General features: G+C 36.8%; 1 protein-coding gene across 1 annotated transcript; it reads left to right on the forward strand.

Moving 5' to 3' along the window:
* Positions 1 to 973: 973 nt before the first annotated feature.
* On the forward strand, positions 974 to 21,804 carry LOC117657742 (vomeronasal type-2 receptor 26-like). The gene is made up of 4 exons (XM_087893282.1): positions 974 to 1,390; positions 2,705 to 2,932; positions 3,642 to 3,768; positions 20,855 to 21,804. The coding sequence occupies exons 1-4, from the start codon at positions 974 to 976 to the stop codon at positions 21,751 to 21,753; spliced, it is 1,671 nt and encodes a 556-aa protein (XP_087749408.1). The 3' UTR covers positions 21,754 to 21,804.

A 21,804-nucleotide genomic window follows, 5' to 3' on the forward strand; every position in this document is an offset into this window, starting at 1 on the left:
CCCTTGGTATGTCTTGGTTGGGTCCGATAGTAATAACTCAATTGATTTGTCTGGAAATTGTTGAAGGATTGTAGTACTTTTGGAGACCTCTATAATAATTGTAGTAAATGAAGACATGATTAATTCTTTCTATTCCTTCAGGATGGGCATGGCATTCATGTATAAGTATTTTATTTTATTTGCTACAAATAAGGGAAGAAGGTAATCCAGTAAATCTAGTGCTTAAGAATTCTTTCCTTAGGCTGAGAAGAGTTCAGGAGCTCAGATATTTAGCAAGTTTCCAGATGTTCTAAGGGGATGAACATATTGGAATTCTGTATTAGGAAACTGAGTGTGGTTGTAATCTAGTTATATTTCAGATGAGAAAATATTTCATCATGGGGTTTTAGTTGCTTCTCTTTTTCATCAGAATTGTCATAATCTACACTGAACTGGACAAATGTTCAATATAGGGAGACCTTCATTAAGTTTCTAACAAGGAATCTTCACATTTCTCCCATGATTTTCATGAATAACGAATTTCCTTTTTTTGTTTGTTTAGTTTACTTATGGTTCCTTTGCCCAAGAAGACATTCAGATTACTGAGTTATTTCCACTTTATTACATGGTCCCAAAAGAGGAGCATCAGTACACTGGACTTATACAACTTCTTCTGCATTTTGGATGGACGTGGATTGGAGTCTTTGCTTTTGAAAATAAGGAAGAACGTTTTTTTCAGAAATTGCAGCCTTTGCTTTCAAAGAACGGGGTCTGTTTAGCTTTCACACAAAAAATACCACAACATCTCCACTTGGAAGATTTGTCAGAATTGTTAGATTCAGTCTCAACTATTTCAAATAAATTGATGGATCAAAAATCGAATGTTTTTCTTGTCCATGGAGAATCCATTTCAATAGCGTGGCTCAGAACTGTCATGTTTCTACGTGATCCCGAAAATAAAGAAAGTGCATCATTTAGGAAGGTTTGGATCGTGATGAATTCAGTTGATTTCATCCTGATGGGAGTTCAAAAGAATTGGGGTCTCCAGTTGTTCCATGGGGCTCTTTCCTTTGCTGTGCATTCAAGAGACATTCAAGGCTTTAAAAATTTTCTTCAAATCATCAAACCTTCAACCCACAAAGATGGATTTCTACAAGAGGTTTGGGAACAATTGTTTGATTGTTCATTTTCAAATACAGAATTGTCTTCAACAATCATTGAAACCTGTACTGGAGAAGAGAATTTGGAGAATCTGCCTGCACCTCTGTTTGAATTTCAGATGACTGGCCAAAGCTACAGTATCTACAATGCTGTTTATGCAGTAGCACATTCTTTGCATGAGGCAGTGAGATCAAAATCTCAACCAAGAGGTATTCAAAGGGTTGAATTTGCAAATCTGCTGCCCTGGCAGGTAATCTTTCCACACCTATCATGTATTTCAATGATTATCCATAATCATCCACAATCTAATATAGCTTATTTACCCTGGTCTATGGCTACAAATCAATAGAGAGACTGAGGGAACAAAGCTATTCATTTCATAAAATAAGAGGATGAACATAAACCATGTTTTTTCCTAATTTCAGTGTAGTCAATGGGATTTACTGTATGCATCTATTTTCATTGTATAAATAACTTTTCACCTACACGTAGAATTGGCCTGTCTTGTGAATTTATCCAACCTGCTTCCAAGAAAAAATAATTGCATTGTGTGTGAATGCAGTCTTTCTTTCTTTCTTTCTTTCTTTCTTTCTTTCTTTCTTTCTTTCTTTCTTTCTTTCTTTCTTTCTTTCTTTCTTTCTCTTTCTCTCTCTTTCTTTCTCTTTCTCTCTCTCTCTCTCTCTCTCTCTCTCTCTCTCTTTCTCTCTTTCTTTTTTTTGTGCCCAAGAAAATATTTTTGAAATGTAGACATTTTACTTTTCTTATTAACTTGTGAAGAATGATTCTCACCAGAGCCATGGTGGTGCAGTAGTTAGAAAGCAGTACTGCAGGCTACTTGTACTGGCTGCTGGTTGCCAACAGTTTTGCAGTTTGATGCCCACTGGCTCAAGGTTGACTCAGCCTTCCATCCTTCCAAGGTTGGTAAAATGAGGAGCCAGATATGGGCAATATGCTGACTCTGTAAACCACTTAGAGAGAGGGTTGCAAAGCACTGTGAAGCTGTAGACTGTTAGACTATATAAGTCTAAGTGCTATTTCTATCCAAAACTATCTTCAGCCAGTTCTCTAATCTACTTCTCCTTGGCTCATGAACCTTTGAGAATTGGGATGCAGAGCATTCTCTCTATCAATGTTCAAGAGGAATGGACAAAATGTCAGTCCTTTTTAGCTCTGGCCTCTACCCTTTGAAAGCGCTCTCTCTCTCTCCCTCCCTCCCTCCTTCTCCCCCCCCTCTCTCTAACAAATGTAGGATGAGTTGAGATGTGGTCCAAGTTTGATTGTCCACTTGTTTAAATAGTGAATACAAATCATGTCTGAATTAAGTTTTATAATGTCAATACCTTGTTTTGATTTTGTTTTGTTAACTGCTGTTGTTTCATTTTTTCCCCCTGGAAGTAACATTAAATTAATACAGATCATTGTCTTTCTCTGAAATGTAAATTATCTATATTCTAAGTGTACTTAGAAGAAATTAAAGAAATGGAAAGAATGACTAAGAGAAATTTAAATATACTGGCCACTTCATTATTATTCTTTCAGCTGTCTTCCATTCTCTTTCAAGTAGCTCCATTTATTTCTTCAAGGCATTTCTTTCAACAATTCAGCTGGGGAGAGAGTGTTCTTGAATGAGAAAGGAGAAGCAACAGGTGGATTTGACATCACCAACTTGATCACTTTTCCAAACAGATCCTTTCAGAGAGTCAAAGTTGGAAAGATTGATCCTCATATTCCCAATGCAAAGGAATTAATCATTGATGGAGAGATGATTGTGTGGCACCCAGCTTTTAACCAGGTGTGGACTTGTTTAATCAACTATTCCTTGATGCATTATGATCCAATAATGGACCCAGTCTCTTTAGAAATCTAATTTGTGATTTTTGAAATGGCATGTTCTGTACAAACATTGTCAATGATCAAGCTTTCATCAAATTGACAAAATGACATTACTATTTAAAAGACAGATGTTCACATTTGGATTGCATTTCAATTTGAAATCATAGGAGTCACAGGATTCTCATAATATTGTAATCACATATATTTCTTTATTCAGCCTGCCATTCTCCAAACACGCCCTTTGCTCATCCTTATGATGTCAACATTTTAATGGATAGTTAAAAAATGTGATGGCTCAGTGGTTAAAGACACCGAGTTTGTCAGCTGGAATGCTGACAGCCAGGGGTTGAGAACTAAGCACTATGCAATAGTGTGAGCTCTCATTCCTGCCTCAGCTCCTGCCCACCTAATAATTAAAAAGCATGCAAATCTGTGTAGATTCATAGGTATCATTTGGTGGGAAGGTAACAATGTTCGGCCAAGAAACAGAGATGAGCACTGTGTCCTAGAGTTCAACAGAACTGGAAGGGGAAACCTTTATCTTATAAATACACCTGGACTAACCCTTTGATAATTCAAATATTCTTCTTCCCACCACCAGCATAAAGGAGAATAATACAAGCTGCTTAAAATTTTCCTTTTGTGAAATCTTTTATGTTTATCACCAGGTACTTCCAATTTCTCTGTGTAATGACCATTGCTCCCCTGGATATTGGAAGAAAGGGTTGGAAGGAAAGCAATTCTGTTGCTATAAATGTGTTCCATGTCCAGAAGGGAAGATTTCAAATCAAAAGGGTAGGTTAGACATTGCAGCAAGTTCTCATTAGATACACCTAAGCAAATTGTAATACACTACTATGGTGTAGTTTTGTGAGTTCTTAAAGATGAATATTCATTTCTATACCTGTGAATCACAATGCCCATAAGAGCTGAGCTCTAATATACACCAGATATAAGATTTCTTCTCTGTGTTTTGGAAAAATGGGAAAAGTCAAAATGGTCTAAATTTTAATAATTTTGAAAGTGCTAGACAGGACCGTATTTCTGTGAAAATTGCCTTTTCCATTGCGCTTCTATTATGCTGGTCCCAGCTTAAAATGATGGAAAAATTTCCATAGAAACATGATCCAACTGGTAATCAATAGAAAAAACACTTGAGAGGGATAATGGTTGGTACTCATAAAGAACATTATTTTCAAAAATATGGAATGTATGAAAACATGCCTTGACTTTTTTTCCAGATATGGATGACTGTTTTCCATGTCCAAAAGATCATTATCCAAATAAAGAAAAGGAAGGATGTATCCTGAAACTGCTGGTCTTTTTAAATTTTGAAGAAACTTTAGCAATTGGTTTAGCCTCAGCAGCTCTTTGTCTCTTCTTCTTGACATCTTGGGTACTTGGAACTTTTATTAAGCACAGGGATACTCCCATTGTGAAAGCCAACAACCGGTCCCTCACCTACACCCTCCTGGTCTCTCTTCTCCTCTGTTTTCTCTCCTCTTTGCTCTTCCTCAGCCAACCTGGCAAAGTGACCTGCCTTCTCAGACAACCAACTTTTGGCATCACCTTCTCAGTGGCTATTTCTAGTGTACTGGCCAAAACCATCACTGTGGTTGTGGCTTTCATGGCCACTAAACCAGGATCTCAGATGAGGAAGTGGGTGGGGAAAAGATTGGCCTTTTCTATTGTCCTTTCATGCTCTCTATTACAAGTATGGATTTGTATCCTCTGGTTGTCGACATTTCCTCCATTCCCTGAGTTGGACATGCACTCAGCGCTCCAAGAAATGATTTTACAATGCAATGAGGGGTCAGCTTTCTTCTTCTACTGTGTCTTGGGCTACATGGGTATCTTGGCCATTGCCAGCTTTATTGTGGCTTTTCTTGCTCGTAAATTACCTGACAGCTTTAATGAAGCCAAGTTCATCACCTTCAGCATGTTGGCCTTTTGCAGTGTGTGGATCTCCTTCTTTCCAGCCTATCTGAGCACAAAAGGCAAAGCCATGGTTGCTGTGGAGATCTTCTCCATCTTGTCCTCCAGCGCTGCATTACTGGGATGCATATTTCTGCCAAAATGCTACATCATTGTTTTGCGGCCTGACCTCAACCACAGGGAGCAACTCACAAAGAGGAATTAGCACATCGTGTAATATTTCTGGCTTTGAGAAATTGCTGACAAAAATAAATAAATAAATAAATAAATAAATAAATAAAGAGAGAGAGAGAGAATTGTTTTTTGCTATCCATAGGAGACTTATAGAAGTCCTTAATTCTGACCACAGAAGATTGATGAGGATTACCCTGATCAGTAAGATTTATTATAGTTGCTAATTGCAAAAGAAATGCTCATGCTGCTGCATTTGCAATCATTCTCCAAGATTCTTTAATTAAACACCTTCTGTCTTTCAACACCCCAAGATAGCAAGGCATTGAGAATCCAGCTCTTGTGTTAGAAGATTAGAGATATTGAATCAAACCATGTCCAATGTTTGCAGTTTCCTTATTTATTTATGTAGGAAATTTAGAAAGTCACCTACTTGCTCACAACCAATCAAGGCAGCTTACTGGCAATAAAACACAATATAGAAAATAATAAAAAACTATATCCCCCTCTGGCAACAACACACAGTCAAATAAGCCATTTGATGGGCTTCACCCCAGTCTGGGTTCCTTAGGCCTGCTGGCAAAACCAGGCCTTCAGGACCTTTCATAACAGTGTCAAAGTGGGGGACAGTCTAACTTCTGAAGGGACGATGTTCCAGAGAGTGGAGCCATCATGGAGAAGGCCCTTCTTTTGGGTCCCGCCAAATGTCAGGTGTGCCTCCTTTCACAACTCAAGAAAGAAAAAACCCGACTCCATTTTCATAGAGAAAGGTAATTTTACTGACTATGAACTGAATGCAACCAAAGAAAACCAAGGTCTGAGGCAATAGGCATGAATTTCACATATAGAAAGCATCCCCAAAACCCTCCCCCCAAGGGTCCAGTCAGGATTATCCAATCCACATTCCCCCCAAGGTGTCATGTGAGGTGCAGCTTCAGATGGCTCCATCCCTCTGGTATACCAAGACGGTTGACCTTGACTTGTTATCAGCACGCCTTCCAGCTGCAGAGAAAGTGCTGAGAAAAACTGTCTCCAATTCACTCCCTGTTACGAGACATCTCCACCAGCTCGCTTCCCCACTCCCAAAAACCCAGACAGCTCCCCCCTCCTGCGTTACAATGGCAGCCAAAGCAAGCAAGCAATATAGAGGCGGAGGCTGACATGTACCTCCTTACATGTACCTACCCGGGACTTTGCCATTTTCATGGTTTTTATATTTTCTATTTATAAATTATTTCATAAATGTAGTAAAAAGAGAAATACATTTTATGAAGATGTATTTAACATGGTATCAGGGGAATATCCTTTTTACATAGGTCTGGGGTCTTTGAAATGTGAACATTATAGAGTTTCTGAAATATATATATATATATTTAATCATGCTCACTCTTTATTTATCTACCTATTTCCAATGTAACCTATTCTTTTAATACTGTAATACAAAAGAATTAGTGAAGGGAAATGAAATGTATTTTTCCTTCCATCTCATCCTTTACTAGAAGCTTATGCTAATTTTTGTTTCTTTTAAATAATTATTATAGAATAATGATTATCTCACATGTACTGGATTTTTGCATGCTGTCGAGCATCAATTGCCACAAAATGCGCAACCACATAAAGTTGTTAAATTAATTAATTTGTTATTAAAAGATGTTAGATATTATTGTGGCCTTTGGCAACTGCATGAAATGGAAACCTGGCAAAATCCATTAGAAATGGGGATACGATTAAACATAGTTTTATAAAACTGGATTAGCATGCAGCATCCATCCTTAGAATTGTTAAACAAGATCCTGAAGTTTATGTACAATTTGCATCTCAGGATCAACAACCAACAATAAATATCTATGGAGATTCTTAGTCATCCAGGTCATGGTTGTCCCAAAAGCGATTTTTCAAAAGGCAACTGGACTTTCTTGGTTTTTCCTTGAAGATGTTTCGCTTCTCATCCAAGAAGCTTCTTCAGTTCTGATTCTGATTCTGATTCTGAGCAAAAACTTTTCTTGGATGAAAAGTAAAAATGTCTTTGAGCAAAAACAAAAAAAGTCCAGTTGATTTTTGGAAAATCATTTATGGGACAATCAACAATAATGGAACCTGCACTCAGGAAATATGTTGCAGACTATAATTTCATAAGGTAGCAACAAAAGTTTCAGAGAAGACATTCAAGTGTCCTTGTGTGACAATATACATGAAGTTAAGGGTTCAATGGAGGAACACACAACCTACTGAAACAAAGCCATGGAAATTGTGATAGTAACACCCAGCAACCACAAATTTTCTGTTCTTTGAGTATCAGTTCAGTATTTCCTATTCTGGTTTGTGGCTTTGGAGTTCCCTTCTCAAAAATGATTGCTGCATTCACTCATAAATGAAATATTTTTCATTTCACTGTACTACCAAGAGCCTTGGTAGTACAGTGGTCTAAGGCACCCTGTTATTAAGCTGGTTATTAAGACCAGCTGCCTGCAATTACTGCAGGTTCGAATCTCGCCAAGGCTCAACGTTGACTCAGCCTTCCATCCTTTCTAAGGGTTATATATATATATTTTTTTAATTTGATTTATATGCCGCCCTTCTCCAGATAATAATATATATATTATATATTATTGGAGAGCCGATTTGAGAGTCACTTTGGTCTAGTGATTTAGGCACCATGTTAGAAAGCGGAAGGTGATGAGTTCAAGTCCCACCTTAGCTATAAAAGCCAACTGGGTAACTTTGACCCATTCACTCTCTCACAGCCCAATCTACCTTTTTGCTTTTGTGGGCAAAAGAACAGAGTTGGAAGGGACCTTGGAGATCTTAGAGTCCCACTTCCTGCTCAAGCACGAAATCCTATACCATTTGAGGGAAAAGGTTGTCCAATCTCTTCTTGAATAATGGAGCACCCACAATTAAAATAAAATAAAATAAGTAAATCAATAACTAAAAATTTGGAGGGGTAGAGTATTAAACTCAAGTCAATGGCTAATGCAACTTTTTAAATATCAGCATTAATGTTGTCATCTTTTCATTCTTCAACATTATTTGACTGAAAATGTGCATAAAACCTCCAAAGAAATTATTGGCTTATTTGTCAGATCTTAACATGTAAAAAATATTTCCGCTTTGTGTACTAAACAATTCTATTCATTTTATATAGAAAATGGGAACCCTGCTCCATTGTAAGGAATAAACATGAATTTCAACACTTGAAATTAAAAATTTCAACACCTTTTAATTGCCAATGTCGCTTAGATTACTTTTATTAGCATTTGCTTATTTGAGCAAAAAGCTGAACCTTCAGTTGAATCACTTATTCTCTCACCAAAAACAAAATAATTATCTCCTACAGGAATCACCATATTTTTTAAGCTAGGTGAAAACATCAAGGGCTGTGCATAAAGGTATTTAAATCCAGCAAGAATTGCGGTATCAATTTGGTTATAAAGTAACTCTTGAACCCCAGAGAGTTTGGCACAAAGAGTTAATAATGGCTTCTTCAAATTAACTGCTACAAGTTTCCTCCCTCCATTCTTCTTTTCCAGAACATCTGTTCAATCCTAGAGATAGTCAGTATACAAATTTGCACACACAAGGAACTTTAAAGAAAAAATGATGGGACTTCTGATTAGATACATTGTTAGATATCAACCTTGGCTCAATCATTGAATGAACCACTGAAATACAAACTTCCTTATGGACAGGAGACACAAATATTTTCACTATGAGAAATGCCTGAAGATGTTGTTCCTTCTGATGCTTTTGGGGAAGAAAGCAGTTACTCTGAGCTGCCCTGCGAGTGATGCTTTCCTGATTCCCCATGAGTGGTACCAGCCTGGTGATCTCATCGTGGGTGGGATGGTGTCTCAGATAATTCAAACCTTTTCTGAAATTGAGTTTAAGGAACATCCTTCTCTAAAACCTTATGCTTTACCACTGTAAGGATTTTTTTCTTTCCATTCTTTTCCAGTCTTAGCCAGATCTCCCAAAATTGCTTCTATGACTAATAGCTCTTTGACAATAAATGTATGGTTTTGTATATAAACTTACTCTCGCTTTCTTGCCTTTCAAACTTATCTGATTGTGGGAAAACAAATCATTTTCTTTCCATTGTGTTAAAATCTTAATCACGAAGTTTATGAAATTATGGTGCAAGAAGTCTTTTGAAGAACATTTAAGGAGTATAATTATTTAGTCTATGCAGTCCTTGTATAACTTACATAAATTAAAAAAGTGATACTTGCTGATTGTATTCTATTTTGTGCTAGATTGAGATAAATAAATACCATAGCTTGAAAAAAAATAATCACAACTTTCTTCTATAGATATTTGTTGCAAATCATGGAAATGCTGTATGTGGTTGAAAATTATACAAATTATTGAGTGTTTTACAAGACTCTCATCTTCTCACTTACAACAGAGACAGACATGGTTGTTACTCATATATAAATGCTTTTACCATAAAAGAATTGTCAACTTATTATGTTCACTGGGTGTGTTTAACCTATTTGCAGTATAATAACCAAATTCCACCAGCATGCCCTCGCCTTGGCCTTTGCTGTGAAGAAGATCAATGAGGACTTCCAGATCTTACCTAACGTCACTCTCGGTTTCCACATCTATGACAGTTACAACAACCCAAGGATGACCTATCGCACCACCCTGGACCTCCTTTTCAAATCCCAGGAATTTGTCCCAAACTACAAATGTGATAGCCAGAAGAATCTCATGGCCATCATTGGGGGACTAGGTCCTGATACATCATCCTTTATGGCAGAAAGTATACATGTCTACAAAATTCCACAGGTAATTTGGGATGGAGTGAGAGAGAAAAGTCTTTTGTAACTGATAGTAGATATTAGTTGCTTGCTATACCTTTCTCCAGGAATTGAATTAAGTACACGTTTATCACACCTCATCTGTTTTTCCCACAACTCAATAGACTGGCTCAAGGTAATCAAATGAAATCAAAATCTTTTATTACAATCATACATGTGTTTTGACAGCCAACCAGCAATAGGTCACAACTCTTCTTACTACAATTTGCATGGTGTATAATAAAAGTAGTTTAGTGTAAAAGTCAGATTGTTTTTCTTAGCAATTGGTGACCGATTGGTGCTATAGGGTTAATTAGTATATTGCCATGCCTTTCTACAGGACTTCAATTTTTCTCTCTTTGCTCTCCCTTCTGCAATTGTTCCCACAATTCAATATGTTGGCTCAAAGTAATCAATCAAGCAAATCTAAATCTTTTATTACAATCATAGATTAGAAAAATTAAATTTAAATCACAAATTGCAGCACAAAATCAATCTTATTTGAGAGGGTCACCTGATATTGTGATTTGACCACTATCTGTGGTGAAATCTGGAGCTGTGTCAAGCGGAGGATAGAAAATACTGGCTAGCACATAGAACACAGAACATAGAATAATAGAGTTGGAAGGGATCTTGGAGGTCTTGTAGTCCAACCCCCTCTTCGAGCAGGAGACCCTATACCATTTCAGATACATCACTGTCCAGTCTCTTTTTGAAAGCCTCCAGTGATGGAGCACCCACAGCTTCTGATAGCAAATTGTGCCATTGGTTAATCAATTTCACCATTAGGAAATTTCTCCTTAGTTCTATGTTGCTTCTCTCCTTGTTTAATTTCCATCCATTGTTTATCATGTTGCCTTTTGATGCTTTGGAAAATAGTTTGACTGCCTCATCTTTGTAAGAGCCCCTCAAATATTGGAGCACTGCTTTCATGTCTCACGGTTTTAGGGAGGATCGCTTTTCCGCCACTTCCTGCCCTACTCAAAGCTACCCAGCATTTTCACTGCTGCCCACAACTCAGCTCCAGATTCCACCAAGCTACCCAAAGTTACCCAACATACCATAGGTGACAACTGTCATTGGTATGTCTTGGTTGGATCTGATAGTAATAACTCCAGATTTGTCTGGAAACTGTTGAAGGATTGTAGTACCTTTGGAGATCTCTATGATAATTATAGTAAATGAAGACATGATTAATTCTTTCTATTCCTCCAGAATTTCATGGGCATAGTCTTTCATGTATAAGTATTTTATTTTATCTGCTACAGATAAGGAAATAAGGCAATCCAGTAAGTCTAACTCTTAAAATCCTTTCCTTAGGCTGAGAATAGCTCACAACCTCAGATAGTTAACAATTTTGCAGATGTTCTAAAGGGATGAAGATACAGGAACTCTGTATTAGGAAACTGAGTGTGGTTGTAATCTAATTATATTTCAGGTGAGAAAATATTTCATCATGGAATTTTATTTCCTTCTCTTTTTCATCAGAATTGACACAATCTACATAGAATTGGACAAATGTTCAATGTAATTAAACGTTCAATGTCATTAAATTTCTAACCAACCAAATTTCTAACTAACCAAATTTCATGATTTTCATGAATAATGAATTTCTCTTTTTCGTTCACTTAGTTGATTTATGGTTCCTTTGCCCAAGAAGACTTTCTGATTACTAAATTATTTCCGCTTTATTGCATGGTTCCAAAAGAGGAGCATCAGTACACTGGACTTATACAACTTTTTCTCCATTTTGGGTGGACGTGGATTGGACTCTTTGCTTCTGAAAATAAGGAAGAACGTTTTTTGAAGAAACTGCAGCAATTACTTTCACAGAATGGGCTCTGTTTAGCTTTCACACAAAATATTCCACAACATCTCAACTTTGAAGACTTGGTCAAATTGTGGAATTCAGTCACAATTATTTCTGATAAACTGATAGATCAGAAAGCAAATGTTTTTCTTGTCTATGGAGATTCATTCACAATAGTGTGGCTCAGAACTATCATGTTTATGCATGATCCTGAAAATAAAGAGAGTGCATCATTTAGGAAGGTTTGGATCCTGATGAATCCAATTGATTTCATCCTGATGGGAACTCAATGGAGTTGGGATCTTCAGATGTTCCATGGGGCTCTTTCCTTTACTGTGCATACAAGAGACATTCAAGGCTTCAAAGAATTTCTTCAAGTCATCAAACCTTCAACCCACAAAGATGGATTTATTCAAGAGGTTTGGGAGCGATTGTTCGATTGTTCATTTTCAAAGGCAGACTTACCTTCATTGATCAATGAAACTTGTAGTGGGGAAGAGATTTTGGAGAATCTACCTGGTCCTCTGTTTGAATTTCAGATGACTGGCGAAAGCTACAGTATCTATAATGCTGTTTATGCAGTGGCACATTCTTTGCATGAGGCAGTGAGATCAAAATCCCAACCAAGAGAGATTCAAAGGGTTGAATTTGCAAATCTGCTGCCCTGGCAGGTAATCTTTCCATGCCACACCTATCTTGTATTTCAATGATTATCCACAATCATCCACAATCTAATATAGCTTATTTACCCTGGTCTATGGCTCCAAATCAGTAGAGAGACTGAGGCAACAAAGCTATTAGTTTTATAAAATAAGAGGGTGAACCTAAACTGTGTATTTCCTAATTTCAATTTGATATCACTCACATGAAGGGGCTCCTCACCCTCCCCCCCCAGCCACTCCTTGTCGCGAATGGCAGGAAAATGGGGAGGGGAATATTCCTGCCTACCATCCTTCCCTCAGTCTTTGCTGAGATTGAGCAATGGATGACAGGCAGGAAAATCCCCTTCCCCATTTTCCTGTCTTTCACAAAAACGGCTCCGTTCCAGCTGCTCCCCCCATCCCCATCCCTCCTGAGGACTACCTTAAAAGGGACAGGCTGCAGCAGCTCCATTCTGAATGGAGGGAGAAAAGTTAGCATTCTCTCTGCTGCATTTAACATTGAATTCCGTGGAATATCGAGTGGCTGGAAGAGATGAACGGTGACCGGCCGGGCATGGGTGAGATCAAGGAGGAGTAGTTACTACTGGTTCAGCAAACTGATGCCCATAATTCCTAGTGGTTCACCTGGAAGAATTTCACTCCTGCTCCATATAGAATTGGCCTGTCTTGTGAATTTATCCGAACAGGTTTCAAGAAGAATCCAATTGCATTGTGTCTGAAGGCAGGCTTTCTTCTTTTTGTGCCCAAAAACCATTTCTGAAATGTAGACATTTCACTTTTCTTATTACCTTGTGAATAATGATTCTCACCATATTGTCACCATAGCGCAATAGAAAGAATGACTAAGAGAAATTTAAATATACTGGCCACTTCGTTATTATTCTTTCAGCTGTCTTCCATTCTTTTTCAAGTAGCTCCATTCATTTCTTCAAGGCATTTCTTTCAACAATTCAGCTGGGGACAGCGTGTTCCTGAATGAGAAAGGGGAAGTAACAGGTGGATTCGACATCACCAACTTGATCACTTTTCCAAATAGATCCTTTCAGAGAATTAGAGTTGAAACTCATATTCCAAATGCAAAGGAATTAATCATTGATGAAGAGGTGATTGTGTGGCACCCAGCTTTTAACCAGGTGTGGACTCATTTAATCAACTCTTCCTTGATCCACTCTGATCCAATATTGGACACAGTCTCTTTAGAAATCTAATGTGTGATTTTTGAAATGGTATATTCTGAACAAATATTGTCAAAAATCAAGCTTTCATCAAATTGACAAAATGACATTACAATTTAAAAGGCAGGTATTCACATTTGGATTGCATTTCCATTTGAAATCATAGGAGTCACATGATTCTCTTTTTATATATATTTATATATATCACATTTATATATTTCGCTGATAAAGAAATAAAGGGAGACTAGTATAGATCTATTTCAAGCAATTTAGCTCTCATCAGCTAGCCATACCCTTACTTGGATTCGAACTTAGGCTGCCTAACATGCAGGCAATATATATATTATTTTTTAGTATAATAATTCCATCTTCCATTAAACAGTGTGTCCTCTGGGTACAAATATCTTTGTGCAGTAATAATCAGAAATGACAACAGTATTCATTACATTAATATTAATTCTCTGATTTTACAATACTAATATTGAACATAATAAACATATTCACTTCTCCCTCTTAACGTATCTTCTAATAAGAATATAATAGTAGTATTAAACATAATAATCCTAATAGTCATAATAATAATAGGGTTTATGAGACATATATCTCTTAACATATTTTCTATATTTCACTGATCTTCTTTTATTTCCCTATTTCTATCTTCCATTTTTATTCTCTGATAAAATATTTCCCATCCCATGTAATATTCAGTTTGTTCTTTCTCCTTAATTGCAAGTGTTAATCTATTCATTTCTGCACATTCTAATATTTCTATATAATACTTCCAGTGTCAATATAAATAACAGGGGAGACAATGGACATCCGTGTCTTGTACTTTTTTTGATGCTAACCTTCTCAATCATATCTCCATTTACCATCACCTAAGCAGTTTGCCTAGCATAAATTGCCAGTTCACATTGTCAAATGCTTTTTGTGTGTCTAGGAAAATCAACACCATTTGCATCTCTGGATGTGCTTCATAATACTCAACTGTATTTAAAATTATTCTCATATTGTCTTTAATTTGTCTCTTAGGTAAAAATCCATTTTGATCTGAATGTATAAATTGGTTTAAGAATCTTTTTAGTCTTTCTACAATTATTGAGGCATATATTTTATAATCAGCATTCAATAAAGATATCGGTCTATAGTTTTTTTATCTGTTGTAAGTCAGAATCTTCTTTTGGTATGAGAGTAATATATGCTTACATCCATGAATTTGATACTTCTGCTTCTAGCAATAGATCATTAAATACTTCCAACATTGGTATACTTAAAGTATTTTGTAAATCTTTATAGAGTTCTGCTGGTAGATCATCCAGACCTGGGGTTTTGCCATTCTTTTCTCTTAATTGCTTCTATTAAATTCATCATTGTTATACATTCATCTAACATAGCTTTCATTGTTTCAGGTACTTTAGGTAGTTCCACTTTTTCTAAATATTGTTTTATTTTATCTTTTGAAATTGTCTCTTGTCATATAGTTTTTCATTGTAGTTTTGAATCACTTTCTTTTTAATCATCATTTTGATAGTGAAGAGTTCCTTCATCATCCATTAATTGATATATCCGTTTCCTTTCTTTCTCCTTTTTCAATTTATATGCCAACCATCTTCCTGGTTTATTTGCATTTTCAAAGAAATTTTGTTTAGCCCTTTTAATTTTTTGTGTTAATTCTTCTTTATCTATTAAGTTCATCTTATGTTTTTTAAATTCCATTTGATTTTTAAATTCTTTTTTTGTGGTTCTTTTTGTAGTTTTATCTCTACTCTCTTATATTCTTCTTCTAATTTCTTTTGATTTTGTCTCTTCTTTTTATTTTTCTTTCTCATATATGTTATGGTTAACCCTCTAATATATGCCTTAGCTGTGTTCCATACATTTTGTAATGAGGTCTCTTCTTTTCTATTCTCTTTAAAGAAAACATCCAATTCTCTTTCCATAAATTGGATAAATTCTTTTTCTTTTAATATTGATTAGTTCAATGTCCATCTTGATTTCCTTTCCCCCCCTTCCATATAACTTTTATCAGATTGTGGTCTGCCCAATTACTTATTTCTATATTTATTTCTTGTACATTAGACTTTAACTCTGCTGATGTCCATATCATATCTATTCTTGACCAAGACATATGTCTGTTTGAATAAAATGAGTATTGATTTTCCTTAGGATGCAACTCTTGCCATACATCTTGCATACCTAGTTCTTCATCCATTTTGAAAAAAGCTTTTGGAAGTGTTTTCCTAGCTTTTTTATTTACTTTTCTAGTTTTATAGTTTAACTCCGCATCCACAATTGCATTAATATCTCCTAGTATATATATATTTTCATACTCCAATTCTATTATTTTCCTTTGAAGTTCATCATAAAAGTCCTCTTGGTTGCTATTTGGTGCGTATATTGCAACTAAAAGGATCTGTTTATAGTTCATTGTTATCTCCACCATCAAAATCCTCCCTTTCTCATCCGTAAAAATTGGCTTGACATTTATTGTTTTTTCACACAAAGAGCTATTCCTCTCTTCTTTTGTTGTGATAAACAAGTATATAACTTCCCAATTTTGGGATACTCCAATATTTTGTTGTGTTGTTTTATTAATATGAACTTTTTGCAAGCAAACTATATCTTACTTTAATTTTTCTAATTTACTAAAAGTCCTAGAGCGACTAGAACAACAAAACCATTCTATAAGTAAAATTATGGAAGAAGAAATAAAATTACTGCCAATTAACTTAAATGGACTGAACTCTGCAATAAAAAGGAGCTACAGGATTCTCATAATATTGTAATTATATATATTTCTTTACTCACCCTGCCATTTTCCAAACATACCCTTTCTTCATCCTTATAATGTCAACATTTTAATGGATAGTTTAAAAATGTGATGTCTGAGTGGTTAAAGACACTGAGTTTGTCAGCTAGAAAGCTGCCAGCCTGGGTTTGAGACCTGAGCACTATGCAACAGGGTGAGCTCCCATTCCCCCCTCAGCTCCTGTCCACCTAGGAATTCAAAGGCATGAACATGTGAGTAGATTCAAAAGTACCATTTTGGTGGGAAGGTAACAATGTTCCTTGTCATATAGCCATGCTGGCTATTTGACCATGGAAAATATCTTTGGACAATATCTTTGGCTCCCTCAGTCAAGAAACACTGTGAGCTCTGTGTCCTAGAGTAGAACACAACTGGACGGGGAAACCTTTACCTTATAAATACACCTGGACTAACCCTTTGAGAATTCAAATATTCGTCCTTCCACCATAAAGGAGAACAATACAAATTGCTTAAAATTTTCTCTTTTCAAAAATCTTTTATGTTTAATACTAGGTTCTTCCAATTTCTGTGTGTAATAACCATTGCTCCCCTGGATCCTGGAAGAAAGGGTTGGAAGGAAAACAGTTTTGTTGCTACAACTGTGTTCTGTGTCCAGAAGGGAAGATTTCAAATCAGAAAGGTAGGTTAGACATTCCAGCAAGTCCTCAATAGAAGCAAATTGTAATTCACTACTTTAGTGTAGCAAGTAGTTTTAGTTTTCTTCAAGGTGAATATTCATTTCTATACCTGTGAATCTCAACCTGTCATTTGAATTCAAAGTTTGCTAAAGAAGAGCTAAGCTCTTCTATCCACCCTGACAGGTTTCTTCTCCATGTTTTGGAAAAATGGAAAAAGTCAAAATGCTCTAAATTTTAATAAGTTTGACAGTTCTACACAGGATGGCATCTCATAGAATAATTGCCCTTCCCACTGAACTTCTTTTGTGGTGGTCTCAGCCAGGGGTGGGTTCTAAATTTTTTTACTATCAGTTCTGTGGGTGTGGCTTATTTTGTGGGCGTGGTTTGATGGTCATGTGACAATGGGCGTGGCTTGATGGTCATGTGACTGGGTAGGCATGGCCAACTCAATGTCACTCATGTCAAGGGGTGCCTCGCCTGGCCCCTCCCCTCCCAGCCCATCCTTGTCAAACCCAGCCTTAATGTATCTATAGTTCCGTAAAAATGTTGTTCACCTTTTTTCAACTTTATTATCTACATATTATAGATGCACTTTCATGGACCACTGTAAGGAAGAAATGGCTCACATGCTTTGCTCAAGAGTGTGATAGGCAACAGGCTTTTAAGGGGCTGTCAGAAAGAAGGAGGGGGGAACCAATGTATTTTTCAAAGCACCAGAAGGCAAAACAAGAAGCAAAGGATGGAAACTGAACAAAGAGAGAAGCAACCTAAAACTAAGGAGAAACTTCCTAACAGTGTGAACCAATATAGGTGCATAAATATTTCAGTCATATTTTCACATATAAAATAGCCATTCATGTAATACAACTTGCATATCGTTCAAAATAGTCATTAGTATTATGGCTGATGTTTGACAGCAAGCCTAAAATTCAAAGATTACAAGAATGCTTCTTTCTCTGTATGCATACAAAACATCACATACCAGGATTAGAATATTAAGATGGACTTATGCAGTGGTGGGTTTCAAAAATTTTTACTACTGATTCTGTGGGTGTGGCTTGGTGGACATGGCATGGCGAGCATGACAGGGGAAGGATACTGCAAAATCCCCATTCCCTCCCCACCCCACTAACCTGCTCTGGGAAGGAATCAAACTCCCCCCTCTTGATTTCCCCAAATAAAATATTACTCATAAGAAAAGCAAGGAAAAATCAAGCTGTTAACAAAGAACCTGCCTGATACTCATTCCACATTCCTGCCAGCTGCATAAAGGAAACTTTGTAAGAAGAAAACAGCTACTGGTGCTTAGAGATAATAGAAAGTGGAAGCTGGAAGTTCGGCTCCATTTACAAGCAGGCAGAAAGTATATTTCACCAGGGAAATTGCCCAAACCTTTTTAGAAACACAAAGCCAATGTTGCATAAACCCCAAAACTTCAAAAACAGAACCATATGGACTTCCGGTGGCTTCGCGAAATGCCGACGGAGCTCCTTTTAGGAGCTCCAGCCCCGTGACTCCGTATAGCCACTAGAACAGCAAAAATCAGCTGTCTAGTGGCTTTAAAACTCTCCCCCAGGGAAAAGGGGGAGAGAAGAGCAGAAGGGTCTGGGTAGAGCTCCCCTAGACCCCCAGGTTTTTTTTAAGCCTGGGGTTTGCAGGGTGAGAGCTCCCTGAAAGCCCTTCAAAGCTCCAGAGCCAGGACGAGTCTGCTTAAAGCAGACCGAAGCATCATGCCCACACCAGCAAAGAAATTAGAAATATAATAAAGAATTTGGATTTTGGATTTTGGATGCTGGCAGGAGACTAAAAATGCAAGTATTATATGTTAACTCCATTTAAAAAGGGAAAGATGACACCTTCACTTATAAGTGAAAGTCCTTGTTAACATCAGTAACATTGTTAAAGCTATCTGGTTACTCAAGAAAAAGATTTAAAGTGGAAGTGGAATGAAAAAGACTGTGGTATTGATTTTAATTAACTCACATCCCTAATTTGCCTGGAAATAATTTGAGTTAATGACCTGATAGCCAAATTAATACAAATATAAAGAGACAATTGAAAAATGGCTGAAATTAAAGATGGACTATATGAGTCAGCAAACTTACAAGTAGTGACTGCGAAGGACTTAAAAGATTTTTTAAAATCTTTTACTGCTGAGATAAGACAGATAATTAAAAGAACTATTCAAGATTTAAAATTGGGGAATAATAATGACTTGCTGGCTGGAAAAGAGGAAGAAATTAATCAGGACAATGTGCCTTTGGAGGACAAAAGAGACATTGTTAGGGCTAAAATGGAGGTTATTATACCGAAATCACAGGCTTTGGAGGAAGCTTCCATTCAATTAACTGAGAAACAGCAAGAAGACTCTTTACTGCAGGTTGATAAATATTTTGACAAGTTTTGGATCTACAGACAGAATCAATATATAAGGAACGAACTGATGGACTACAAATGCAGAAGAGTCAAAATGGGGGCTTCAAATTAAAGGAAACAACCTCAAGAAGAGAACAAATTCCTAAGATATACCAACTACAATTTCAAACCCAAATTTTTTGAAAATAAAAGCAGGGGGAGGAGTAATGCTGAAGAAGAAAGTATTATTGAAGAAGGACTGGAAAAAATATAGAAAGAAAGAAAGACTGGTCATATTTTGGAGATTGTCTCATGATGTTAAAAGATTTAATTAAAGTTGGAACAGGGGGAGGAGCAATGCTGAAGAAGAAAGTATTATTGAAGAAGGACTGGGAAAAATATAGAAAGAGAGAAAGACTGGTCATATTTTGGAGATTGTCTCATGATGTTAAAAGACTTAATTAAAGTTGGATAACTTCTGAATTTTATGGTAGTTTTAAAGTATTGAACTCTAAAGCTGGATAACTTAAAATTTAATGGATAACCTTTGGAAAGTTTTGAAACTGATATTTTGGAGAATGTTCTGCTAATGTATTAAGAGATTTTAAAATGTTTAAAATAAGATTATGTTGTTGTTTTTTTATAAATGTGAAATGTGATAAGAGAATTTATAAAAGGAAGGTTGAAGTGTAATTTTTAAAAAGGGGAGTTAACAAGTGTGAAAGAGTTTTGAATTCTGTAATAGTTAGCATATTTTAGCTTATGTTTGTTAAATGCTATATCCTGTTTTTGCTCTGGGAAGTCGGGGGGGGAATTGGGGAGGGGGGGTTCGGTGGGGATAAAATGATGTATGATAATTGATTGTGTAATGTTTGGTTGTTTGAATATAAAAAATAAAAAAACTTTTGTTTTTTAAAAAAACAGAACCATATAAGAATCCTTCCTCTTATCCAGTTTGTTGTTCAGCTGACCCAGAAACGAACTGCTGAATGTCACTTTGCTTCTGCAAGTAAAAACCTCCTTCTAGCAGCTGCTTCTTGGCTTGTCAATTTAAAGCAATGACATCTTTTTTTCCCCTTCTTTGCCAAGTGAGCCCTGATTTTTTCCTTCTAGCCAATCAGTTGGGAAGCTTCTTGGCTTCTCAATTTAAAGCAATGGTGTTTTATTTTGTTTTTTTTACTCTTCTTTGTCAAGTGAGCCCTGATTTTTTTCCTTCTAGCTGATCAGCTGGGAGTCGGGAGGCAGCAAATAGATTGGTGGCAGGGCCAGGCAGAGGTGATATTTACCAGTTCTCCGAACTACTCAAAATTTCCACTACTGGTTTGCAAGAACTGGGGAGAACCGGTAGCAACCCACCACTGGTCTCAGCTGGTACAGTGATGGAAAATGTGCATTTCCATAGAAACATAATCCAACTGGTAGCCAACAGAAAAAAACTTGAGTGAGATAATAATTGGCACCCATAAAGAATATTATTTCCAAAAATATGGAATGTATGAAATCATTCCTTGACTTTTCTTTCAGATATGGATGACTGTATTCAATGTTCAGAAGATCATTATCCAAATAAAGAAAAGAATGGATGTATCCTGAAACTGGTGGTGTTTCTAACTTTTGAAGAAACCTTAGGAATTGGTTTAGTCTCAGCAGCTCTTTGTCTCTTCTTCTTGACATCTTGGATACTTGGAACTTTTATTAAGCACAGAGATACTCCCATTGTGAGAGCCAACAACCGGTCCCTCACCTACACCCTCCTTGTCTCTCTTCTGCTCTGTTTTCTCTCCTCTTTGTTGTTCCTCAGTCAACCTGGCAAAGTGACCTGCCTTCTCCGACAACCAACTTTTGGCATCACCTTCTCAGTGGCCATTTCTAGTGTTCTGGCTAAAACTATCACTGTGGTTGTTGCTTTCATGGCCACTAAACCAGGATCTCAGTTGAGGAAATGGGTGGGGAAAAGATTGACTTTTTCTACTGTACTGTCCTGTTCTCTCCTGCAAGTATGCATTTGTATTCTTTGGTTGTCAACATTTCCCCCATTCCCTGAGTTGGACATGCACTCAGAGTCCCAAGCAGCGATTTTACAATGCAATGAGGGGTCAGCTTTCTTCTTCTACTGTGTCTTGGGCTACATGGGTATCTTGGCCATTGCCAGCTTTATTGTGGCTTTCCTTGCCCGTAAATTACCCGACAGCTTTAATGAAGCCAAGTTCATCACCTTCAGCATGTTGGCCTTCTGCAGTGTGTGGATATCCTTCTTTCCAGCCTATCTGAGCACAAAAGGAAAAGCCATGGTATCTGTGGAGGTCTTCTCCATCTTGTCCTCCAGCTCTGCATTACTGGGATGCATATTTTTGCCAAAATGCTACATCATTGTTTTCCGGCCTGAGCTAAACCACAGGGAACAACTGATAAAGAGGAATTAGCACATAGTGTAATATTTCTGGCATTGAGAAATTGCTCACTAAAATAAATAA

The sequence above is a fragment of the Pantherophis guttatus genome, chromosome 4, assembly GCF_059756535.1.
Source record: "Pantherophis guttatus breed Tessera chromosome 4, ASM5975653v1, whole genome shotgun sequence".
NCBI classification, from domain to species: domain Eukaryota; kingdom Metazoa; phylum Chordata; class Lepidosauria; order Squamata; family Colubridae; genus Pantherophis; species Pantherophis guttatus.